This window comes from Dermacentor silvarum, chromosome 4 (assembly GCF_013339745.2).
Source record: "Dermacentor silvarum isolate Dsil-2018 chromosome 4, BIME_Dsil_1.4, whole genome shotgun sequence".
Taxonomy (NCBI): Eukaryota; Metazoa; Arthropoda; class Arachnida; order Ixodida; family Ixodidae; genus Dermacentor; species Dermacentor silvarum.
In genome coordinates, this window is record NC_051157.2 from 131,157,271 (window position 1) to 131,182,693 (window position 25,423).

Below are 25,423 nucleotides of genomic sequence, written 5' to 3' on the forward strand. Positions count from 1 at the left end.
TGTTGGCTGTGTTGTTATGCATAAACAAGGAATTCAGCTGTTATGAACACATACATGTTGTTCGTACCTTTACGAACAACTGGTTACTTGAGATACATGTTTCTTGTCAGCAATATTTAACCTAGCATTTGTTCTGGAATTCTGCGCCACAATGTCTTAAATGTAACGTATAAATATGTTCATTTGCTACTAAACATGATCCGAAACAAGTTCACCCCAACCATATGCAAGATGTTCGAGCAAACAGCGCGTCTTTATGATCGCGTTGCGTGTCTTCTTTAACTGGCGTAGGTGTTTGTGCGAATGAATTACAAGTTGTGCGGCTCGCGCAACGCTTCTCACACGTCGTTTGCAAAAATAGGGAAATGTCGCATTGTAGACTAAATATCTCCGTTAGCTCCGTGAAACGTCAACGCGCTGTGTCTGCAGGGGAGATGTAGTGTAAGCACGGCAAGAAACCGTGCGATGAAAAATCCGTTGTAGTATGTATGAGGGGGTGGGCGTAGGAGGATCGCAAATGGTTAAGTTTGTAGAGTTCGTTGAATAAAAGCCTAGAAGTGTGAAGTTCCTGTGCGACGGAGTGGATTGATTATTGCTAACCTGTGCCTCCCGCGACGACCGCCAGGCGATACAACGGTCGCATTATGATGGCCGAGTAGCATCGCTGCCGTGCGAGTGTGTCAACAAAAACTCTTGTGCTGGGTGTGCTCCCATCTGGACTATCGATGTTTTGTCGCTTTTCTTTACGAGGTAAGCTACCGGATTCTATGGACACTGCTGTGTTTTCATGTTCCGTTGCTTGTGGTTTCCCTTGACGCACCCGCCGATCAAAGTACGTTGCCGGGTGGGTCAGTCGGTTGGTCGGTCTGCGGCTCTCCGTCTCTTTCATTTGTATCGCGAATATTCTAAGAGTGTTAAAGAAAAAATGAAATGAACATACGAGACGAAAGGCTCCACATCAGCCATACCGTCCTGTTTGCGGTTTTTATTTGTGTGGACCTGGCGCCCTGTTTTTTTCTGGGCGCAAAAGCAAAGCTCGGCGCTCCGGCACTGACCTTTTCATTCAGCCGTACCGCGCGCAACTCCTTTTCGGCTGGCCTGCGGAGTGAGCGAGGCCCCTGTTTTTGAGAGCAAAGAAAAATACGAAAAGAAGGAGCGGACGCGTCTTCGGGGCCGCAGTGTTTCTGATTTTTCATCCGTCCACCCCTACTCACGCATTCACTGCAACGCCCTTTGCACAGGCATCGCCCGTGCGTGCATGTCGCGAGCGCGTCCTCCAAAGCTTATTCCGAGGCGTGTCGATCTGAAGGGTCCTGCGCGCGACGTTTTGGCGCAGTTCCTCAAGTGTCTCTCTGTCTCTCTCCCCCTCGCTTGGGCCATCTTATTTTTGTTTGTTTATAGCGACGCGATCGCGCTCGCGTGAGTCATTGCAGCCGATACTGGAGAACTTGCGGGCTGCTCGTCAAGTTGGGAACACGGTTCGTCTCTTTCGTTTTTCGCTGTCGTCGCCGCTATGATCGAATGGAGCGCAGGAAGTTTCGTTGTTTAGGAACCTCGCGAGCTAACGACGGCCTGGCGTCGTTCCGAGCTCTATTGAAAAAAAAAAAAAAAAAAAAAAAAAAAAAGAACCGCGCCTCTTTGTGTTGCGCGATGCTCGCGAATGCTGTAATCATGTTTCTTTATGGGCTGCTTTGGAAAAGATCTTCACGATCGACGGCAACTTCACGGAAATGATCCGCGCGCAGCTATCGTCGTTTGTCGCGAAAATGTGGCTGCTTAAATGTATAAGCTCAATCATACAGCCACTTAATTGGCAAGAATGGTAATAGTTCTTGCTTTGCTAGCCAATCAACTCGCAGCACTCCAGCAGAATATTATTAAATATTCCATCTACAATGCTTGCCCAAATGCTTTGACATATTGAGAATGCATACCCCAAATACTTACTAAACTCATGAAAATTAAGAAAAGATTCTGGGTGTCTTGTGCGAGCCAGTTGAGGTATAAAATAACAGGCTGCATAGAAAAGTATGTCCTTTATAGTGTAAGAACATATCTGTATTGACGGCCATAAATGAAACAAAACAGCTATGGCTTTGGCTGAAGTCATAGAGTGTGCATAAATACACAAGTATGTGATCATACAGTGGTGTGTACTCAGTTGGGTCACTAACTCTAGCCATACTTTGCAGTGACCTAAAGCACACAGTCACCAAAGTGCTTGTGGTTGTACATGTTTATCTCCATTCAGTGCAAATCATACCAGTGCATTGAAAACACATCTTCATGCAGGAATTGTATGCTAACTGTGGTTGCTTCTCACAGGATGTAATGCTTGCCATTTAGCCTGTGAATCTATGTTTGCAAATCTGTGCCAATCCTTCAGCATAGTTTAATTGCCCTGCCATTGATGTTCCTGCCAGAAGGTGTATTAGGTTTCTTTGTTTCTTTTTGAATGTCCCAAACCTTTTCCACGGTGCTTAATACGAGACAAGCGCTGCCAATGTACTTTCATAACTTGTAGGTATGATTGAGAGAAGGCAAATAATTTTGGCCAGTCACTCACTTCACTGACAGACTGCCATTTATTACCAGTGTGCTTCGAAGGGTTGATACAGTAAATATTAGCGCTACAGCTGTTACTCTTGATATGTTTCCGAAGAAATGAATGCGAAAGAAGAAAAGTGTAGTGGTTGCTGAACACAAATCAAAACTCTTGATTGCAGATATTTCTCTTCTAAAAAGCAAACAAAAGGTAACTTCAGCCGAAGTTTCGAAATCTTTTATAGTTCATATCATAGTGCGGAGCCTCGTTACCGCCAGTCACATCGCAACTGTGCATCATTGATGTGTGGGCGAAGTGGCCACTAAATGCTTGCCAATCAGTGCAACTTATGTGTGGATAGTCATTGATGGCAAGCAATGCATAATTTAAAATTGCAGTTGGCAGCACTAGTTACCTATAGTGAAAATTGCTCTGTAACATTTGTTTCACAATGCACATCCTAATTAAAGAGTTTCATAATGTGAATGCATTTTCTTTTTGTTCATTTCATTTTATTAAAAGGGTATGTGATCATCAACTGCATGCCATATCTCTTTCAGGCACTGAGTGTACAATACTGTACAATGAGATAAAGCCCCCAAATGACTAATATCAACGAAAGAAAAAATCAAACTTAAAACATGTCAAATACATCTTAAGGCACTTGTGGCCTGGATCTGTGCCTCAACATTGGTCAATGCATATCAGCTGTCTCAAAAAAAAAAAAAAAAAAAAAAAAAAGAAAGCTGCTACACAGATGTCTGTCTTAATTTTGATAGGTGTCATTATTTAGAACAGCAGGTTCTTTGCTTCATTGTTTCTGACAACAGTGGCTCATGTCAAGCAAATTTCTGAAATTGATGAACATGAAAATTGCACATGTAAAAAAAAAATGGTTTTTATACTTGAATATATGTAGGGGGGAGTTGAGCAATATATGAATTGAAAGACATTGAGAAGTGCATCTGGTTTATATGGCTGGAAAAGGTGCAAGTTTACTTGAGATGCGATACTCACCAGTGGCATAGCCAGGGTGAGTATCAAACGTGATTCACACGTTTTATGCCACAGGGACGGTGTTTTGTAGCGAAGCGTTATGCTTTATTCTATACTAGTCTTATCATCCACGTGAGCTGATAACGTGAGCGGACCGTTGCTCTGACCACTGACCAAGCGCGAAAAGGCATTAACATCGAAAAGGCATCGCTACAAAATACCGGCCCGGGGCAACCAAACTTTTGACGCTTGGGCACTAGCCACCGCTATGAATAGTGAGAGAGCTAGAAAAGTCTGTCTAATGTACATTACCTTCGTTAGCTTCATTAGTGTAACCGAAAAGATCAAGCTCGTTATCACATCTTGTGGTTGGTCTTTCTGCTTACTGAAAATTGTAGTATTGCGATAAAAGTTTTTAACCATACTATTTATTTACCTTGGGTATAATTTTATCTTTGCCTGCAATATCTGCAATTTATGAGAAGACCAACATTTCTGAGAGGCCTCAAGGTTTATTTAGCTGGTTTCTAAGGTACACGTTAGAACCTTAAAGGGACACTAAAGGCAAATATTAAGTCAAACTAAAGTGATAGATTAATGCTCGAGAACGTCTGAGGCATCAATATTGTCACGAACAGAGCTTTAGTAATCCAGAAATTGAGGTAAATGCAGGACATTATTTGCGACTCCTCTGCAACATTCAGGTACTAGCCCGATGATGTAGGTACTCCTCATTATAATTGTGTCACTAGCACTCAACCACTCATAATAAAAAGTTCACTGCATCACATTATAAGACGGAAGAAAATGCTACTTGCCTAATTATATTTGATTTTTAGAAAAAAGAACTCATTGGTGTTATCCTTGACAACGACGCGGGTGGTCGAAAAGTTTCGTTTTCGCTCGACTCTGCACTGCCCACGCTTTCGCGTTTCAGCAGTGTCGTTATCGCGTAGTGCTGCACTAGTCTGACTAGCTTGCAAAACTCACACAAACTGCAAATAGCAGAGAATGCCATGTCCATTTGATGTAGCAGGCTGCCCGGACGGTCCATGGCACTTGACCAAGAGCAGCTGTAGGTGTCTCCATGGCCGTGCATTTGCGCTTTGCGCAAAAAGCTGTAGCTCCATCTGTCGGGTGCTGTTTTACTCACTGACAGGAGTAGAGGGTGGTGATGGTGTAAGCAACGCCATCACTCCCAGCAAGCGGGCGGGCGATTTGAATTGCCCTAGAGTTATGCGGACCTTTCAGATGAAATTTTCTCTTGAACAAAGTCATTTCTTGGCACAAAACAAGCACTGCGAGTTTTCTGGGCGATTTGAATTGCCCTAGAGTTATGCGGACCCTTCAGATGAAATTTTCTCTTGAACAAAGTCATTTCTTGGCACAAAACAAGCACTGCGAGTTTTCTGGAATGGTATTCAAACAGAGCACTTGGACCTAATGTTTTCCTTTAGTGTCCCTTTCAAAGGGAATTTTATCTCGAGAGCTCCAATAGACATGGGAATGGAGAAATAATTTTACTCGGCAACCACTGCACCAATTTTGGTGCGGTTTGTTGTATTTAAAAGTGAAAAGTAAAACCTTGTAACTGTAGGAAGTGTTTTTTTAATTCATGCTATCAGTTCTTGAAGGAAAGTTCTTGAAAAATGTGAAATTTCAAGAAACTCAAGTACAAATTTACAACTCTAACTCATCATTAAAAAACGATATCGCAATTCTGTAAAGTACACCACTCTGAAATACATTACTAGTTTGTGAGTAGGACTTTTGCAAAATCCTCATCAATGCTCTGGCAATCTTGCATAAGCTGTACACTCATAAATCACATTTGTCCACTTGAGATGCTGTAACAGTTGCAGTTTATACAGTACTGCTATATCTGTGTTTGGTGCAGAGATACACGTTTGGGTAAACTTCTTTGATTTCTTTACTTAATGATTTTCACCAATTTTTTTAAAGAGTATGAGGCCCGAAAAATTCTGCTTCCTACAGTTGCTAGAATTTCGCTTTCTCTCTCGATTGCAACAAATTCAAATCATTCCAACGGTAGTCTCACGTAGTCTCAACAGTGGTCTCATTTCCGCATTCTACATGTATCGAAATCTGGAAATTGGAGTTGGCCTCCTGAGCTAAAGCTTCCTCTCACCTGCCAGCGCTGGACGTTGCAGAATTCTCGCTAATGAAAACTATAAGAGTCCTGGTGGACTTCATTGATCGCAACAAATCATGCATCTACATGTAATGTGTACTTCACACGTTTCATACCACAGTGCTAGCAAACTTCGGAATTAAAAAAAAAAAGAAAGAAAGAAAATGCATGACCAACTCAGAGATATTAGAAACTTCAGATGTGACTGCAGCTACAAGACTACTTCTAGTTCTACTGCATAGACTCGCAACGGCAGTTCTATAGCTGGTGACAACTTAAGAATGCATTGAAAGACTGTAAATGGGCACTGTACTTTCAATATTGATGTCATTCTGGTACATTTGCCAACATGCCAACTTCGCAAGGTTACCATAGGCTCATTACGGAAAGAATAAAAAATAAGCAAGTGGTTGGCAGCACGCCATTATTGGCACTGCGCCAGCTTAGAGGAACCGATCACTTGAGGGGGAAAGGGGAAAGTAAAAATTGGGCTTATTATTTTGCATTTTATATTAGTTCCTTTTCAAAAGTGTCTTTGGAAATATATTTATTCAAAGCTATCGCACTCATTACAGTGTGTGTCTCAGGTTTTAAGAAAAGTGTGTCAGTGCTTCTTTGAGTTGTCACCGAACATAGAAAGGTTTAGCTTAGACCTTCCATGTGGTACAAATAAGACACGCAAATGTTCACATTGAATGAACAAATTTGGTTTTAATGTAATTGTTCTATTTAAAACAAAAAGCTGTAATTTCTGAATGTTAGGATTGTATATTTTCTTTTTATTTAGGCTTTCAAATTTTGGACAAATATTGATGAAAATCCAAAATGTCCACGATGTCGCCACTTAGCATTTAAAGCACTGACTTGGCAACTATAGCAACTAGCGCAGTTCAGCAAGCTGCATCAGCTAAAATGCCTGAGTGTGTAAAACTGGTGTATATTATGTGATGGATGGAAGGCTATACTCCTATTTTGTGCCCAGGACATTTACAAAGCTGCTGCAACTGAAATCCCAATTTCTTGCAAAACAGTATAAATTGGCAAAACTCAATTATATATATACTTTAAACACATCACCATGTGCAGTTTACAGAAATTTAAAATTGTGGTGTCTGGTTTTGCAGCTTAAAACTTCATACCTTAACGTAATTTATTTCCAGATTTTTGTTAATATATTTTAGAAAAACTTGTAGGCTTAAATGAAATATGTGTGGCTCTCTGTCACTAGGACCTTGTATATTCAAATAAAATAAACTTCGTTCCAAGTCAGTGTCGCTGTTGCCTAGTGAGTACATGTAATCACATGTACATATAGGGTTGTCACAGTGCAAACGGGACTACCCATATTGATCCCATATGTATGTCATAGTATAACATGAAATATTGCTAGTTCCCGAATTCGCATGCTATAATTCCCGTAAAATCTTCACATTTCCACTTGATAGGCCATGATTAAAAAACACTTTCCGTTACTCAAGTGCAGCTAAAAAAAGCAAGGCATGCGGCATCTTGTTATGAGAAATTAATGCCTTAGTGATTATACTGTCATGAAAAATGTCTTCACAGGCATGTGTGTCGCATTATTTTTTTAGTTATAAGAAAAACTGGAGTCTTTACTATGGCAGCCTTGATGCCATGGAGTAGCGTGGGTTTGCTCCTAAAGTTCATGTTCTAAGATGCTCCACTTTCGCTGCCTTGGCCGTGAGTGTCGTCAGCCAAAATTTGCAAGGCTAGATTTAGTACGCATGCACAAATGCATAAGAAAGTGAACGGAGAGTCGGCCATCGCTGTAGCTCAAATGGTATTGCACGCATAGTGCAGAAGATGTGAATTCAACACCCACCGGTGGCAAGTTGCTTTTTCATCCACTTTCATTTCCCTTTTGCTTGATGCTTCTGCATTTTCAATTGAAAGAACAGTTATTCACCTCCTATAATTTCCTTGGCTTCATTGTCTGTTGGCCTGACATGGTTGTCGCAAATTTTTTTGATGCTGTGCAAAAACTGTGCCTTCCCTCTATTTTTTGTGCTGACACCGCGCCAAATGTGATAATGCTGAAGCTGAGCTCGCACAGGATTTGTGCATACAAACGCATCTCCCGGATAGCTTGATGCCGAGCCTGATAGCCAATGGGGCGTTGCAGGAAGGAGCCATCGCCAAGGCCATCTATACGTGGAAAAAAATAGAAAAAAATGAAGGAAACGGACACTGCGCATCCTGATGAGCAATTGACAGGCATTCTATAACGCCAAAGAGGATCCTGAACGCCTGTGCCCTTATCGCCCATGCAAGAGTAGCTTTATCTCGATGATGCCAGACTGGAAGGCCGCTGGGCTTTTGTCACTACTCTCATGTCTGTGACACCGGGAGCAGCAGCTTTCTCCATGGATGTACTGAGATACAGTGTAATGGCTAGGCTAGCGCTCATGTGTGTGAGTATCCCATTGTTATTGCTGACTGCATTTTCTCTGTAATGGATTTCTAAGAAAGAAAGTTAGGCAGGCTTCAGTGCTTTTTTTAGCTGATACATTCTACCTAGCACACACAAAAAAAAGAAACTGCAAGAGAGTGAAGTAGACAGGGACAGAGTGCTAGACAAGAAGAAAGGTGCCAGTATCGTAGAAAGCACATTTCTAAGAAGGTTGGACTCTTCGATGTAACAAGGTCCTGGCTACATATATTTGCTCGTCAACTTATTGGTTAATATATGCGCTTAGTTTTATCCCATTCCCTGTTCAGCTTTAGTGGCAATAATGAGCCTGTAGTTCTGTTCTTGCTCTTGAATTTCGGAATGCCACTAACTGTGGCAAGAGGAATGTTTATCGTGAATGCACAATTCATTTTGTCAGTATACCAACATATTGTAAATGAAAGTCAACTAAGCCTATGTGCAGTATTTTACATAAAAGTGTGATGCATGGAACTTCTCAGAACTGTAATTTATTTCATCAAGTAGCTGTAGCAGCAGCTGTGAGCCCATGCAGTAGAAAGGAAATGCATCATTTTAATGAGGTTTCCATCAAGCTAGCTGCAAAACAGATTAGCAATTGGTACTTACATTGAACATTTAACGTAGTCCACAGGCATATCAAGTCCAGATAAATGATGGAGTCTCTTTTTGTTTTCCTTTTTTAGAATGTATGCACATTGGTTTCTTTTGTAGAAATGTCTTTCTTTGTCTTCCATTTATATTGAAGCTCTGTTAATGCACCTTTAATGTTAATGACCTTTTGTAATGTTAGGCCATGTTTATTGTAATAAAAAATAAGTTTTCAGTGTCTTCGTGCTCCGTACTTGAGGTTTTTCACGAAGCAATTTAAGAAAAGCTCTGCCTGCTGTTTCACTTTGCTTTATCATTTGTACGTGTGGGGAAAACAGATGTTTTTCATGTTTTTATGAGGATATGCGTAACGATCATCATAACAATCATGTCGCGGTATCTTCCTTGAATGTGTGCTGGTCTACTAAAAGTTTCATCTTCATTTGTACAGCTTTATCGTGCTCTTAGAAAAGACTTGCTTTATGTTGTTCTCAGAACTGTGAGACGTCCGAGTCTAGATTAGTCATATTGCAGAAAAAGCTTAGGTTGTATATTTTTGTTCGGAACTATGAGGAACCCAAGTCATCTTTTTTACAATCCACATATACGTTTTTACTCGTTCAACCCCAGTGTTTGGCTATTCATTCATGTCTTTTGGGTTGGAGTAATAGGGGCAAATGTGGGAAAAAATATTTAAATGACAGCCAATGAAGTATATGAGTAAAGGTGAACAACTGGCAAACGGTATGTAAAGAATGAAAGTCATATTTCTTTGTTGCCTTTGTAACCTATCACGAATGCTGTTTTGTTGGTGAGCTCTTTCCCATCAACAGCAGAAACTGTGCGGAGGTACATATGCACTGAACTGATAGTGTAGCTAGTGCAGTCCACTCACGTCATTTGAGTCCTTGGGTGCAAAATTTTTTTGTTTGTTTGTTTACTTCAGTGAGCACTGTGTGAATGACACGTTGGCGGAAGCACTGATTAGATTGACGGGATATGCTTCTCTTGTCAGAGTAAAAGGGCAGCTTCGCGTTCCCCCCGAAAGTATTATCGTCACCTCTTGTGCGACGATGCTGCCTCTCGCACGCACAAAGCTGGCAATGTTTTTGTTGTACCCCGGGAAAGTATTGTTTAAAGTCAGTGAACCTGTTATAAAATTAAGTGTTGGATGAGCAGGTGATGATAAATGGTGAAATCAACAGAGAAATTGACAAGAAATGGATAACACACCCTGTATGTCAGTGCCTTATGTCTGTTCTTGGTCATTTTGTTGTCTTTGGCATTCTTTCCATGGTGTATCAGAGAACATACTCTGAATGGAGAGAATACAGTTGACTACTGGATTTATGCATGACCAATATATATGACATGCCTCATTGTTGGTCATATTGAAACTAGCCGTATTTGAACCCTTAAGAGGCAGGAGAAATAGTGTGACTGTAAAGTTAATTCTTCCATAATAGTTGACTGTTGGGCCAGTTGGTACAGCATGTTGTATGTTGATCATCTGTTCTGTCAACTTCGTTTCTTCTTGTCCTTTTTTTTTTTCTGCTCAACAATACAACATTTATTCTCTTATCACATTTAGTTTCATAAGCTAGGATTTTGAGGTGACAACTGCATTGTCATAAACACTGCAAAGACATCCCGCCACAAAAAGGCCTGTAACATCATCATACCTGTTTGCACATGTAAAAGCTTGGGTAAGCACTCCTGTTTCTAATTTCAATTTTATATCATGCAATATAATCAGAATGTTTGCACAAAGGACTCAGCCAAAGGCTAGTTTCAGGTCTTCTGGAGTACATTGGGTAAGCATTGGCACACGCAATGCAAGTACATTTAAAAACTCAAAAATATATCCATAGAGCACAAGGTTTAAATACTGCAACAAATTCAACCGCAGTAAATAGGCTCATATTGAAAGTGACCACGTTCCACACCTTAACTTCCACGAACTGTAACAATCGTTGACATCATTCTTTACTGGGATGGTCAAGTGCAGTACATTCCCTCAGAACTCTTTTTCTTCTCTCTCTTGACATTGAAAACATATTAACATTTACTAATATCACCTTGTTATTTTTCTTGTTCTCAGATGTCTTTTTTTTTCTGCAAGTAATTTCTGTCTTGATTGTGTGTCTTGTAGTTATGTCACCTGTTCAGACATTTGTGAAGGTTGTGCATTATTGCATAAATAATAAATAAATAAACCTAGCCAAGCCTGGGTAGCTTTTTTAGTAAACATTGTGCTGATCACTTGTATAAGGTAGTTGGCCACCTGAGTGGTTTGATAGTGTTTGATGTCTGTTTTGTTCTGTGTCGGAAGATAATGCCAGTGAAGTTAAGGAACAAGTTTGTGAGTCAGCTGTGTGGCCAGTGCAGTATTGTTAGAAATCATGGCTTGTGATGAAGTCTGACATCCAAATGACTCAAGTGGCTGAAGTAAGGTGCCAAGAGGGATATGTTAAGTGTCAGTGAACAATAATGAATACATCCAAGGAGTAGTCGAAGTTATTTCTACAAAGGCTCTAGATGGGAGAAAGGGAGAAACTTCAATAATGTACGGAATAGAGGTGCTCCCTGCTGAGAGGCCTCAGTCGGTGTAAGCCCTCAGTCCAGGACACCATGAGTCGTAGTTGCCTGGCACGCTCTCTTGACCAGATTGAGCTGGTCCTGGGAGCTGACATTGGATGGCAAAGCTTCCCACTGTTTTGCATTTGGGTGTGGGTTGCGGTTGGGACAAGTGTATGGATATTCTATTTGGGAAGACTGGTACAGTTGGGCACATAATGAGAGAGTGAGAACAGGCGATAGCTATACCAGAAGAGAAGCGTTGATGAATGACTCGATTGGAAAGGGGAAATGTAGCCAACCAAGGAGGAGGGTGGCCGACGACATCACAGAAGACTTACACACCATAAAGCCAAGGTTGCTTGGCCCATAGCGCAACCATGCACTGCAGGACTGCTTAATATGTGGCTCCTGTTAGCTCTTGGTTGCACCTAATAGAAGCATTATTTGAAAGTTTTCACTTGGCATCCATTGGTTATGTGTAACTGTGCATCACAAATTGCAGAGCACCAGCTTGCTGACACTGGTGTGTTGGATGGAGTGGGCAAAGTTGGCACAATATAGAGCCTGATAAGTGGTCTGGGAGAGGCCTTTACTGTGGAGTGGCCTTTGTTTCATCATAATCTTTCTATTTTATGTCCACTGCAGGACAAAAGCCTGCTAGAAATTTCCAATTGCCTCTGATTTGGCCACTGACAGTGATCCATTCCTAGAATGGATCTGAGTCAAAGCGAGGGGTCACGTGATTCACACTTCATATTCCTCCCTCCTCTGCCTTATTGTGCAGGCCCCTGAGGCGCCCGGCATGAAGCGAAAGAAGAGCCCACAGCCGGGCCACCGGGTGCTGGTGCCGTCAGCCGACAGCCCCGGGCCCCTGTCGCCCCTGCAGCACGGCCCGCCACCAATGCGTGCACGGGGCTCCTCTGCGGGCTCCCTTGATGACGACATGGGGGCCGACAACACAATGCTGGTGCGTAGTGGACCTTCTCCCAGTATAACATTCTTGCTATTTGCAAGTGCGCTTTTCTGTACTGCACGTTTGCTCAACTAATGACTGCATTGGTCATCGTTCAAGTGAATACAAAACTCCATGTGGTAGGGCTTGTCTTTTGCACGTGATTTCATTGCGAGAGCCACATTTAAATTTTCCATTTCATAATACGAGCAAACTGAGCTTGTACACGCTGTTTGCAAAAATAACTACGTCGCCGTTAGCTGGGCTGACTGCCTCACAGGAAAGCTAGCTTTACAGTTATGAAAAGGGTCTATTTGCTCGTTTTCTGGGCAGAGACAGTGGCTGCAGTCGTGTGCAACTAAGCATGATGTCGAGAATTTCAAACTCTGGCTGCAGCATCTGCATTCTAATGGGAGCAAAATACACGAAACACCTGTGCACTCACATCTCGGTGTGTATCATAAGAGTTGATCAAAGTTAACCGAGGCCTTCTACTAAGGCACCTCTCATTATCCTGCAGTTTATTTGGGATGTACCCAGCAATCCTTTGCAGGCAGATTTATGCTCTCGACTCAAACAACTCACATACATGCATGTGTGACAAGATTTTTCTTCGCAACAATGCCAGCAAAAGTACCAAAGCATTAATTGTGCTTGTTTGTTGAATTGGGCCTTTTGCTTGTTAGTGTGAAGCCCCGGTAAAACTTGATGCACTCCTTGGGGCCTCTTTGTGTGCTTGCTGTAAAGTTCTGCTGCCGACGGTGCACTCTCTTAATTAGCGAACATGGTGAAACCTTAGATTTTTTCGTTTAATTCAGCATGAGTGGCATTTTATTGGGCTTGAAAAAATAAATTGCTTATTCAATCTTAGGCAGAAGAAGCACAACAACGCCATGAAAATTTGTTACGTTGATATATGGCGTATAGGTTATATATGATACTATACGGCATAAATGAAGTGAGTGTTCTGTTGAAGAAGTCGCCGACTTTCATCAGAAAATACTTATGGAAGCTTGAGTGAGAAATGCCAAGAAGCAGCCACCAGATCAACATTGAAATAGTCCTATTTGCTGCTGGTAAAAGCTATTTGTGGTGGTGGCTGTATAACTATGGAAACGAGCTGTATCATAAAGAAGGCGCAAGCCACTGGTGCTGATAGCTACCACTCTGGCATGCCTCTTTTCATGTTCTTAGTGATAATTAGGCAGCATTCCAAGAAAGCTCTCCCTCTCCAATGATATTGGTCTCGTAGTCTGGATACCGAAGTGAGCTGATTGAACTGGCTTCTACAGCAACAAGTAAAAACTACAATGAAAGCAAAAAAAAGTTTATAGAAATATACAATGCAAGAAAAAGAAATGAGAGAATAGTTTTTCTCATGTAACATCTTTTGCCTAAGAACTTGGTGTATTATTTAAGCAGTGCACAAAGTCGATATTGATGTAAAGATGGCTGGATTTCACATTTAGTCCAAGGAGTCTATGGTACATGAATGAAGGGTAGTGTGAGCTCTTCATTGTATCGAAGTCCACTGTACTGCTGTCATTGCATCGCTTAGCTGCCATTGCAACGTTTATCAGCTATTCTCATTCTTTACAGATTCTTGACATGGACTCATTTTATGGCTAATTTTGTAGCTTAACACACTGTCCCTTCAAAATGCTTGTTAAGTGTTAGGGTACTACTGACATGACATTTTCCACTTTTATTTTTTGCTTTAAATGAAAGTCCTCAATCTCGAAGCCCTAGAAAAAATACTGGAAGGCCTGGGAGCGCCCGAAATAATTTACTATAATAGTTTTACTACAAGCAGTTCCGGTTTAGCTTCTCGGTAAGTGTATGCATACCTGCCAACATTTACGATTTTATCGTAAGATGCCCAATTTTTAAAGCTGGTTTATGATTGTCATATTGACACATTTGTTATGATTTTTAATTTATGCTTAGTTTAAGGCAAAAATAACTTCAAAGACAATAACTTCAAGATGACAGATGCATCGCTGAGTAATTTTTATGGTATAACTTTTTTAAACCCATTGATTATACGAGCGAACCAACGCAGGCAGCGAAATCATCTGAAACCAATGTATAATGGCAACCGAATCTTCAAAAGCCATTATGTGAATAATGCAGTAATATACGTTATATGCATTTCTGTTTGTCTGTGATGTAGATCATTGCTCTTGCGACTATATAGAGCAGCATGCATGTTCACAGCATTGCTACAGATCTGCAAATCTGTAATAAACAGTAAAAATAATAAATAATCAAATAGTTTAGTATTTTTCAAAGAATTTTAATATTTCTTGCTTCCACTGTAGCGTTTATTTAATTCTAAGGTTGGCAAGTCTGCATATGTGTCGTGACGTCATTACACAGAACGTGGTCCTGTGGGAGCAGAACGTCGTGACATTTTGACACTCGCTAGGTAGTCTGGTGTGCTGCTACTCGTTGCGCTTCCTGGTGTTGCAGCATACCAGATAATTCAATGAGCCGGAACAAGTGCCAAAACGTGTTGACGTTCTGCTCACACAAGACCATCACTTGTGTCCTGATGTTGCGACATGCACACCTGAGAAACACTACAACTGGTTGCAGTGAAGTCATTACATTTAATTATTTAATGCATTCTGAAGGCTTGCCAGCAATTTTTCTTGTGTTTCGAGGTTGAGGACTTTCATTTAAAGCAAAAGGATATAAAAGCTGAAAGTGTAATTTCAGTACTCCTTAATAACACTTCAGGTGTTCGCAGCGCCATAACGTATTGACTGTTCGCAGTCCTTAAAGCCTTTGCGTGTTTATTTTTGCTGTTTTTGTGCCTCACTTGTCAGAGCAGAATGTGCTCTGTGCAGAATTCCAGTAATGTGTTAATGCAGAATGCATAATTAGTAGCCTTTTGATTGTCGATGTCATTAGACTCACCTGTTAAACAAAAGGGCAATGACCAGGCACCTTGTGGAAGGGCGGCCATGTGGTGCAACCTTTGAATAGCTGTTATGTTGCGCTGTTGCAGAAGTGGGGGAACAGCACAGACAAAGACAAGGACAGAGACAGACCGTGAGACAGCGCAAGTGCTTAACTAACAGGCAGCCAAGTCCATTTCGTCATGCAGTATATTAGTGCAGGGTTTAGTATAGCTAGAATAAGGCCAGGTTTTGAATCAATTTAGTTTAATGCATCAAGGGGCAAGGTTAGGTTATTTTAGTATAGCGCAGCATTTGGAGTTATCTAATTTAGCACATTAAGTGCAAGCTCTAGATCAGTCAATTTAAACTCAGTATGTGCATGTTTTAGATCAGTTTAGCTTAGCTAGTGTCAGTTTGGTTTAGCACGATAAGTGCAAACATTAAATCAGTGAAGGAAGCATGGGCTTGGATCTGTATTTGCACTGTGCATTGTTGTTACGCAGCCAAGTCTTATTGTTAGCTAAGCACTCAGGCTGTTGCATTATTTCATTCTGTCCATGTCTTAAGGAGGTGGTAACGTCCGACGCTTTCGTTTTTGGTGCCAGCGTGCATCACCCCAAATTGTTGTCTGGCGCGCCTTGTTTCTCTTCTAGCGAGTGGGCCACTCTCGCCACCTCCGTCGAGAGCGTTGAGGGCAAGCTGAGGCTGAAGCCGGCCGAGTCGTTCTTGGCATTGGACAGATGGTAGGCTGTGCGTGTGAATGGGTAGCGAGCAACATTCTCTTTTTTTTTTCAGTACTTGTGAACACGTAGCAGCAGCAGGCGCTCGGGGCATGCTACTTTCTTTTCTTTTTTGCTTCTAGAGCGAGCACATCATTTCTGGCCGTTCATGACTTTTGTTTGATGCATTTTCCCTGCACAGCTGCAGTACAAACGGAATTAGTGCATGAAAGAGGGTGTTTCCAATACTCTGGCTTTATAGGGATGGCAGTCTTGAACTTAGTGCCTTAGTTTTATTTTCTTGACCTGTGGTTAACTTTGCTTTTTTAGCATAGTGTAGGATGGGGAGACAAAAAAAAAAAAAGGCAAGTGTTGAGAGTAGCGTTCTGTATTCAGCATAGTTTTGTAGCCTTCGAGGCCATCTTGACCAACTATTATAGCATTGGATAGTTCCTGCAGATCTTTTTATGCAGGCTATTGTATGCACCGCCTTAAATGTGCAACTTGTTTTTGCGTTTGACAACCTTCAAACCTTTCTATGTACTAAATGTGTTGTAGGCCCTTCAGTAGTAGGCCACTGTTAAAAAAGCCCCTCACCAGGCCAGGCCCTATTGCAAATTTTGGTTATACACTGGAAGTTGTAAGGCGCCATCTAGGGATTGTCTTACCACAAGAATTTTTCAAATATGTTCAATATTAAAGGATATAGGAGAAGTTGAAATGTCGCGTTGCTCATCTGCCAGTATGCAAGCTTCACTGCCAATGTACAGCTTAGACGACTTATAACATAACCGCTTATACTGCAGAATCGTCTTTAATGCGACCTTTTCGGACTCCCATTCACCCTCCCATAGAATACCATGTATACGCATACTGTTTATAGTGCAGTCGTGCAATACGAAATACCAAGTATAATGCAGCTTCCACGGAAAAATCTCGCGCACAAGTGCGGCAGCGAGGGCCCTTCTCAACGAGGTGCACCGGCTGATGGGAGGGGAGAATGACGAGGGTGATGCGGAGGAGAAGGTGAACAAGGGATGAAAAAAATTAAGCAGTTGCAGTGTGATGCGTGCGCGCGGGGGTTGCCTAGGCGACAGAGAAGCCTTTGCTCGGCTGCTTATCAGCGTCGCTCTCCGCAGTAAACACGTGCCTGCGCATCGTCGCTCTTTGGCGGCTTTGGCTCTTCAGTTTGCGTGCACCCGTCGAGATGCACGTTGTTGTAAAGTGGAGATATTGGGCATGCGACCTTGGATGCTGTCAGTTTAAGGTGCGTTCCTCAAATTTAACTAGGAGCTTTTTAGGCTTTATGCCCCCATGCGAGTTTTCGCCGTTCCTTCCAGTACTCGCACGTACAAACTTGGTAGGCATTCGCAGTAGTTGCCGCGGCTAATCGCACTAAAAACCAAACTCTGCTTCACACGTGCTGCTGTCAGTTCAGGCTGTGCGCGTGATCGCATGCCCAGTCGTCTATGAGTGCCGACGTATCAAGGGCGAGCTTCCTGCAACAGCATGTTGTTCAGCACTGCCGCCAGCTACAGCGCACCTTGTCGGGAGTAGCCAGCCAAAGTTGTAATTTGTTGCCGAGTCAACAAAACGCGTCGCAGTCGTTATATGGCACTTGGAAAGTGCAGAAACCACTCCGACAACAAAAGTGAGGGCACAGATAGCACAGGCAACACTCGAATGGTGGCAATTTGGTTCATGGTCTCCATGATTTTGACACCACAGATCAGTCTGAGCAATTGAACTAGACACTGTACAGTATTCGAAATTTCAATTGCCATTCTACATCAGTTCAATGGAGTTGGTGGTGGTGCTGTGGAAAACTTCAAATAAACAAGCAGGTCTGAAATACTTCATGTGAAGATCGCGGGTTATCGGACATTAACCTTTTAAGTTCGTAAATTTAAATGGATGCAAGCATCCAGGTCGCATGCTTCAATTCTCGGAGACGCGTGGCTGCTTGCTCTACATGTTTTGCATGTGTTGCAGCCATTGAAAAATGTTCTGGATAAAGTGCAGTCTACCGCCTATAGTGTGGATATTTGCGAATCCGGTGACTTTTGCTATAAGCAGTCTATGCTGTAGACACTCTCTCCTTCTTCCCCGACCAGCTTCAGCCATTTCCTTTTCTTCCCTGGCTTCTTTCTTAGAACGGCTGAAAGACTGCGTCAGATTTACGTCACTAGCCCCGCCTCCTTTTAAGTGTGAAGCATTTTAGAGGCCCGGGCTGTCGGCGTGTCATGTCGTGGTTGCACGGAAAAACAGGGTCAGAACAAGGGCAGAATTGTTATTGATCAAAACTGGTTCAAAATAAACTAAAATGATTCAGAATAATTTAAAAGATAGGAATAATCAAGCATTAAGCACATTAATTAGCAGAAACTCGTGAAAATCGTGAAAATCTTGTAATGTGATCTCATGTAGTCGGGGTCATGTGCAAAAACAAGTTCTCAAAACAGGGTCAAAACAAATGCAGAATTGATCAAAACCGGTTCAAAATAAACTAACATGATTCAGAATAATTTTAAAAGATACAAATACTCATGAATTAATCGAATTAATAACATAAATGTGTTAAAGTCGCTTCTAACTATCATCAGGAAAGGCTTTAGCTCCATGTGCGTGTTGATTTGGCTCCATGTGCATGGTGGTTTTCCACTAGTTGTGCCTTAGCACAGGGGTCAAAACGGATGATGGATTGCTAAACACAAGATAAAACAAGATAAACACAAGGGAAACACCGGTGAATCACTGCTTAGCACTTCCCCAGCTTTCACGTTGAGTGGAACTGCATTACTGCCGAGTTTGCCAAGGCCACTGTCCCCGACCGGTACCCAATTTTTTCTTCTTTTTTTCTCTTCCTCTTCCTGCTATGTGGCGCACTCCCAGTGGCAGGTATTGCACTGTGTATTGGACATTTTACTGAGGTCATGGTGTCACAATCAATGACATTACTGGCAGTGTGTTTTACGTAGAAACATTTGTGCGTGTGACCGTGACTCTCCACCTGGAAGTAGGGCTCCCTTGAGAAGAAGGGCACAAGGGCTTCCGTTTCAAATTTCAGCTGTTTTCTTGCCATGCAGGGGTGCAGCCATTTCATACTTTGCAGACACAATTGCCACCGCGTGACCTACGCACTTCACTTGTCAGCTTACAATGCCCAAACAAGGTGAGGGGCCTCTGAAAAAAAAAGGAATAATAAAGTTAACCTGTATCAGTAAATTGCACTTTTCCATTAGCAAGATGGGCACTCAGAGTTTACCTTGAGGAGCAGGCTTGGTAAGAACAAAATGCAAGAACAAAAGACTAGTGGCAACAGTGGCCTGAAGTTTCTACACCAGCTTGGCGTGACATTGGGAATTTTGACAACAATCTCATCCTAATAAGTTAATTTTGTATTGAAAAGGAGGGATACATGGGAATGCAATGCGAGCATGAAAGCAATCAATGCAGCCAAGAAAGTTTGGAGATCCTTTTCTGCTAAAAAGGTGCAATACAATTATACTTCATAATTCATGAGGTCACACAGATTTATGGGTGTTGAAGCTTGAGCAAGAAATTGAAGAAAGCAAAGCATGGACTTTTTTTTATTTTCTTTACTAGTAATGGACATTTTGCTCTGAAAAAGTGGAAAAAATGAAGGCTTGGAAAGAATACTTCAGCAGTGTAACGTGGCTTAGAGCTTCTCTTTAGTTTTCTCTTTAGTGGCCTTTTTAAAAATCTATGCTGATTTAGAGCATTTCACCTGGTGTTATGACTATCCAAAACAAACTGAGAAATACTATGGCAAATTTTTGTGCACCTACAACTTAAATGTAAGGAAACAGCTTTCACCTCTGCCCCCTTTTCTCTAACTACTAGTGCCTAGCATGAAAAATAATAGTAATAAATAAATAGAGGAAGACAAAAAGCAATGCTGTCTGACTCATCAGAATCTGTGCAGTGTGATTCGCAGTGACCTTCATAGTGACCTTGCACAATTTTGGCATGCTTTCCTGCAGTGTGAATGAGTGGGTTTCTTAAACTAAAAAATACTTTATAAATATGAATTTATATGGGCCTCTCTATGAATGAGTAAAAGTTGTAGGTTGTTGTGAAAAACAACAACTTACAACTTTTTGTACCATGCTACCAGAGGTGTAGTGCTTTTTTTCTGGTGTTGATTTCTGGTGAGACATTTACCTTCCCTGCAACTTTGCCAAGATTGCTTCAGTAGTATATTACTACTCATTTATTACCTATTTAGCTGTAGCGAAATTTCTTTGCAGTTGCCCTTTAATTGTGACATTTAAGGCATCTGCCCAGTAGCCGCTGTGTTTTCTCCAACATAAGAGGAAGAAAAAACATGTTGCTGGGATTTTTAAATTATGATGGAAAAGGCAGACAGCCTTTTGAGAAATTGTGGTCGCTGAGTAGTATAAACAGCAATAATTGCTGCCTCAGGCGTTCATGGCACCATTGCCTAGTTTGCAAATTTGTGATGTCCAAAAGATATTGTTGCAGGGTTAAAGCAACAGGGCGTCAAATATGTTTGTGGTGGGTGCACCGATACTATTTCTATGCTTCAATTTGAAATAGGCACCATGTTGTATGAGGGCTTTTGTCTTTTACTGCACAAACACCCACTCCCGGGGTGGCACTGGAAGCAAAGACGCTCTCACTGTGAGGGCGATAGTACAAAAAGGGCACCTCTAGCACGTCGCTGTGAGAGGATGGCTCCCCACGACATGCCGCTAATGGAAAAGTGTCCCCACAGCTGTGCTTCGCACTCTCGTGATGACCAATGGGCCTTCTCGGGAGAGCTGGGACAATCATGTAGAGATGAGCACCCAGTAAGTGCAGCTTGGCATAGTTCAACCATGATTCAGAACTAGGCACTGCTCTTTGGCTTAGCGTTCGGAAAGGATCAACTCGTGGGACGCAATTGCCGTTGGTGCAAGGCACTGTAGACAAGCTCAAGTCTGAGCGATGCCCAAATAAAGGGGCCGGCAGACGAAAGGACAAATGTGTACGTACCCTGTGCTATTCTGCAGAAGTCTCTCCTGCACTCGCCCTCCCAGCCCCGCTGGTTGCATTGCTGCGGCCGACAGCATGAAGCTCTCGCGCCATCTGTTGGGACCTTTTATTACTGTTGACTTAAAGCCGGCTACAGAGCCGCGGCTTCAGTTGGCTTGTTTTTAATGTGTAGCGTCTTTTCGACACCATTTCTAACGCATTGATTTTTCATTTACTAACGTAAAAACTAGTCCAATGTGTATTCTTAATTAAATGAACGCTGCGGGTAACGGTTATATACATATATTTTGCCTCAAATAGGCCTGAGGTTTCCTTTGCGCTGTATAATGTTGATGTGTATGACCCTGTACCACCAGGGCTAGTAGCTTGGTTGGTTTTGGCCAGGCGGTTTAATCGGTTTTGGCTGGGCGGTTGAATTGAGTGACAGACAGACAGACAGACAGTTCTTCGCGTTTAGGTAGCCCAAGAAAGACTATCATTTTTAATAAGATCAAGTACTTTTATTTCTCATACTTTTATGTCGCAAAATATCACTATTTATTACATAGAAGGCGTTCTGACCTGAACCTATTTACCACTGAACGAGCGGAGTGACACATTTGTGATCAACTGGCGCAACACACCTCTTGCACTCACAACCGAAACATAGCACGGCGCATACTGAAAGTTTGAAGGTGCACAAATGATACGGGATTTGACATAAGCTTACATCCACATGTTGTAGTGCATGAAGTAGTTATTCCACAGAAAGCGTTGCAGATCAGAAACAAATGCACTGTGAAACTCGCGGAGTTTCACCACACTTACTTGGGTAGCTTCCACAGCGTTATCTGGCATGTATGAAGCAATGTATAGGCACGTGTATTATTATTTTTCAAGTGCCCTAGAACCCCTTTAACCTGTTGACCGCCAAGTTTTTTGCCCAACTTCTACACAGCCCCTGCCAGGATTTTTTTGCTTGTTGATTCAGTGGACATCGTGCGTAGAAGTTATTTTGTTGCTGTTTTCTCCTACTTTGTTATTTGTAAACAGTTCATAAATTCCTTCGTCTGTCATGGTCCGGACGGACGGACGAACACGCCATTCTGGTCATAGTCACGACTGCCCTTCCGTTACTCAGTGCTGGCCATTTAAAAATTTTTTTCTCTCTTGTTGGCTCATTCGAACATGCTACATAGAAACTCGTTCTCCATCGTTGGTTTCTTTGAATTCAAAATTCATCAAGTATTCATAAATCTCTTGGCCTGTCGAAGTGCAGACGGACCTGCCATTCTAGTTCATCATGGCTGCACTGCCGTGAAAGAGCAACTGAGCTTTGCGAACTTTGCTCCACCTGCGGTCAGTAATTTAACTTGCAAGCTTCTTGTGTGTTTTAGATGGCCTTTCCACGGATGGCACAAGAGCTATGCAATGTTATTCTTTGCACGAGTTGCTTCTGGAGAGGCAGGGAGGTGCGCTGAAAACACAAAAGGAGTATACTCTGTAGTGGCAGGGGCTGTGTGAGGGTGGCTGCCCGAGTTATCTCACGAGTGGCAGTCAAGGAGTTGAAATTGTGATTGTAGGGTAGCTTGGAGAGTTCGACAGCTGTGACAAGCAGCTTAGTTTTGTGGCTAGCTCGTTTCATGTTGCTCTGCACAAAGCGCTTGGCAGCACATCATGTCAAAGTTGGAGAGCTTGACAGTGTACTGCGGCTTTCTGTAAGTAATTTGTGTGCTCTGTGGCCATGTGCATTTGCAAAACATATTCATTAATCTACCATCATAGACAAACCAAATCTGGATGGGGTAATTATAATGTGAACGGGACAAATGTAATGTGAACAGGATGGTTGAAAGACTGTGGTCGAGGTAAATGCAACTGTCGTGCAGATTATTTGAACTCATTTGTGCAATAAATGGCTGTTTTTGTAAGTGAGAAGCAATAGCACTGGCGTTGGACTTTTCTCCACCAAAATATATTGCTTCTTTTCTGTTCCTTAGTTTAACATTCATTTAATTGGTCCATGACACAGTGGAGTTTTGTTTATTTTACATCAGTTAATTCATCCGGCCTCATGATTCGAACAGAACATTAAACATAACAGAACATTAAAACACTAAAAAGGAGTTCATGCTGTTCATAGATCCCTTTTAATCTGAATAATGGATAATTTAATTAGACTTTGTGTATCCCAACAAGTTATGTTCACTGAAGCCTGTGGTCATACATTAAGAGTGGTCTGCATAAATATACTCAAACCTCGTTATAACAAAACAGTATAAAACAAAATAATGGATGTAACAATGTAAATGAAGTTTCCTTTGAAACCCCCATAGAGATTCCGTGTATTTAACACCTCGTTTTAAGGAAGTGAAATCGTCCTGCGAATGGATAGAATGAACCAGATTCGTCTCTGAAACCAAAGAATACATAACCGTTGCGCGCCGAATACATCGCTTTACACGGGTTTTGGCACTCGCTCGTCGTGGCCAGTTCAAAATTCCCGCTTCGAATACGCCGTCGAGCAACGACTGGTCTTTCTCACCGTCGCACTTAGCTGCGCACCTGCACACAAGCAGGAGGTCTCTTGCGTGTGCCTGGCTGCATGGGCTGCGCTACGCTGTGTGGCTACACGCAGCATGCATTCGTGCATTCACTTCTGCATTAATGCAGAAGTACATTCATTCCTCCTGCACGGCGCAGCTGGACGTCGCCTGCGAGATCTCCCGAGCGCAATCTCAGGGGTCATGCGCATGCGTGCGCGAGTCGCGCCATGCTGCGCAGCTAAGCGTGGCGGCCATGCATTCCCTTCTCATTTTCCCTGTGGCTGGCAGCTGGGCGTGGCCTCCGAAATCGCTTTGCCACCGGTGCAGTCTCGGAGGTCACGAGCCGGCCGAGCCAAGTTTGTCAGCTTCCTCTATCACACATCGGAGCGCTGTGTTGTGTGCCACGTGCTGCTCGAACGCGAAGAGCCAAGTGGAAAGCAGATGCGAAAGACCATCACGATGGAACAGAAGACAGCTACCTAAAGGCTGTCGCATCAGGTGCTAAAAAGTCGTGTGTTGCACACACCGGCGATTTTGTTGTTTTATTCAAAGTTCATCGCATGCGTGGCCGTGTAGTGGTTCCGCAGGCCGCAAAGCCGTCTTCTTATTTCCATGTTTACAATTGTGCGCACCATTGGGCCTATATTGTGACAAATGGCTGCAATCGATCAACGAAGTAATGGATATAACAAAGTAATTTCAGCTCCCCCTTCAACTTTGTTATAACGAGGTTCGAGTGTAGAACATATAACGCTCACCCTTCGCTCTTGCATTGGTGTAGTTTACTTGCCAGAATATTAGCAGTCAGCTGTATACTAGTGCAGATGTATGAAGTTTTATTGAAATGAACTTCAGTCACTGAAAGCAGCTTATCTTGCAGCTTTTTTGGAAAATTCATGGATATGTAATTTTTCAGGTAGTGCTCAGTACGACGAATTCTGCGGTGGATATTATTATCGAAGCTTTGGGGCCGTTACTGCTGAAATATATTAGCAGTTTGTTTGAAGTTAGCTGCAATGGATGTCCATCTATTATGCATGGCTTACTTGAAGACTACTAGCATCCAGTCTTCATTACACCACAAACACAGCTTGCTTTTGTATTTGTCTGTTAACTCACAGATACTACATTATTGCGTGTATAGCCCGCAGCAGCAAAATAAATAAATTTATTAATGTAGCGAGTTAGGAATTACAGGGTAAATTTTCTTGTGGCAGCTTCAAAGCAATATGGGGGCGCTCCACCGTGAAGCTGGATAAGAAGGGAAGATTTGCGTGCACAAATGTTGCCGTGAAGCTGCACTGCTTTTTGATAGAGAAAGTCATTGAAAGTGGTGATTACTATACATAGAAAACAATCATTTCTGGAGCTTGTTCATGTGCTAAAAGCTGTGCTGGGTTGTATTTGTAAAGGTTTGAACACTTATATGCGTTTACAAATGCATTTTTTTTTTTCAATTTCGCTTGCTTGTAATTGTAAATGTGAGTTGGCAAAGATAGAAAAGCAGGGGTGGATTGTATATGCAAGAATACGACAATAAATGGGCAGCAATTGCAGCGTAAACTTGCTTTAATTAAAATGTCAGGCTAAAGGTCTTTGCATCGCTGCTGCATGCTGTTCTTGGAGGACTGCTAAGCTATCTAGATGTTTCGAGCTTGCTTCAAAATGTGCTGTTATGACAAGCTAGCAAAAAGGCATCAAAATTGCTAGGTTCTCGTGCAGCGAGGCTTTTGTGGAGTGATTGACGGAACAGCTGGGAATACCTCGTAGCTGGCTGCTGCTAAAATGAGCGACAAAAATGTGAGGCTTTTTCTAGTGTCAATAGCTGCAAGGAGTGTGCGGGCTTGCATTCCCTCGTTGCTCTTACCAGCATTCTGGCATCGCGGCAAATTTATTTGGTAAGCTTGATAATAACCTTTAATTTATTTATTCATACCTCAGGGTGCCTAGAGGGATATTACTTGAGGGGTGGGCAAAAAGAAGGAAAAC

The 25,423-nt window shown here is 42.3% G+C and overlaps 1 protein-coding gene across 9 annotated transcripts in view; it reads left to right on the top strand.

Annotated features, from left to right (window-relative positions):
• Positions 1 to 594: 594 nt before the first annotated feature.
• The window catches only part of LOC119450630 (transmembrane and coiled-coil domains protein 2), a 90,945-nt gene continuing 66,116 nt past the window's right edge, over positions 595 to 25,423 (top strand). For 2 of the 9 annotated variants that reach the window (XM_049666092.1, XM_049666085.1), the window contains exons 1-2: positions 8,008 to 8,125; positions 12,098 to 12,280. Coding sequence is in view for 6 of the 9 variants with exons in the window: in XM_049666085.1 (XP_049522042.1) it covers positions 8,045 to 8,125; positions 12,098 to 12,280 (264 nt within the window). In the remaining 3 variants the exon portion in view is untranslated. Of the gene's footprint in view, positions 751 to 8,001; positions 8,126 to 12,097; positions 12,281 to 15,824; positions 15,915 to 25,423 lie in introns of those variants that run through there. The other 7 variants (XM_049666091.1, XM_049666087.1, XM_049666084.1 and 4 more) reach the window with 7 other exon arrangements.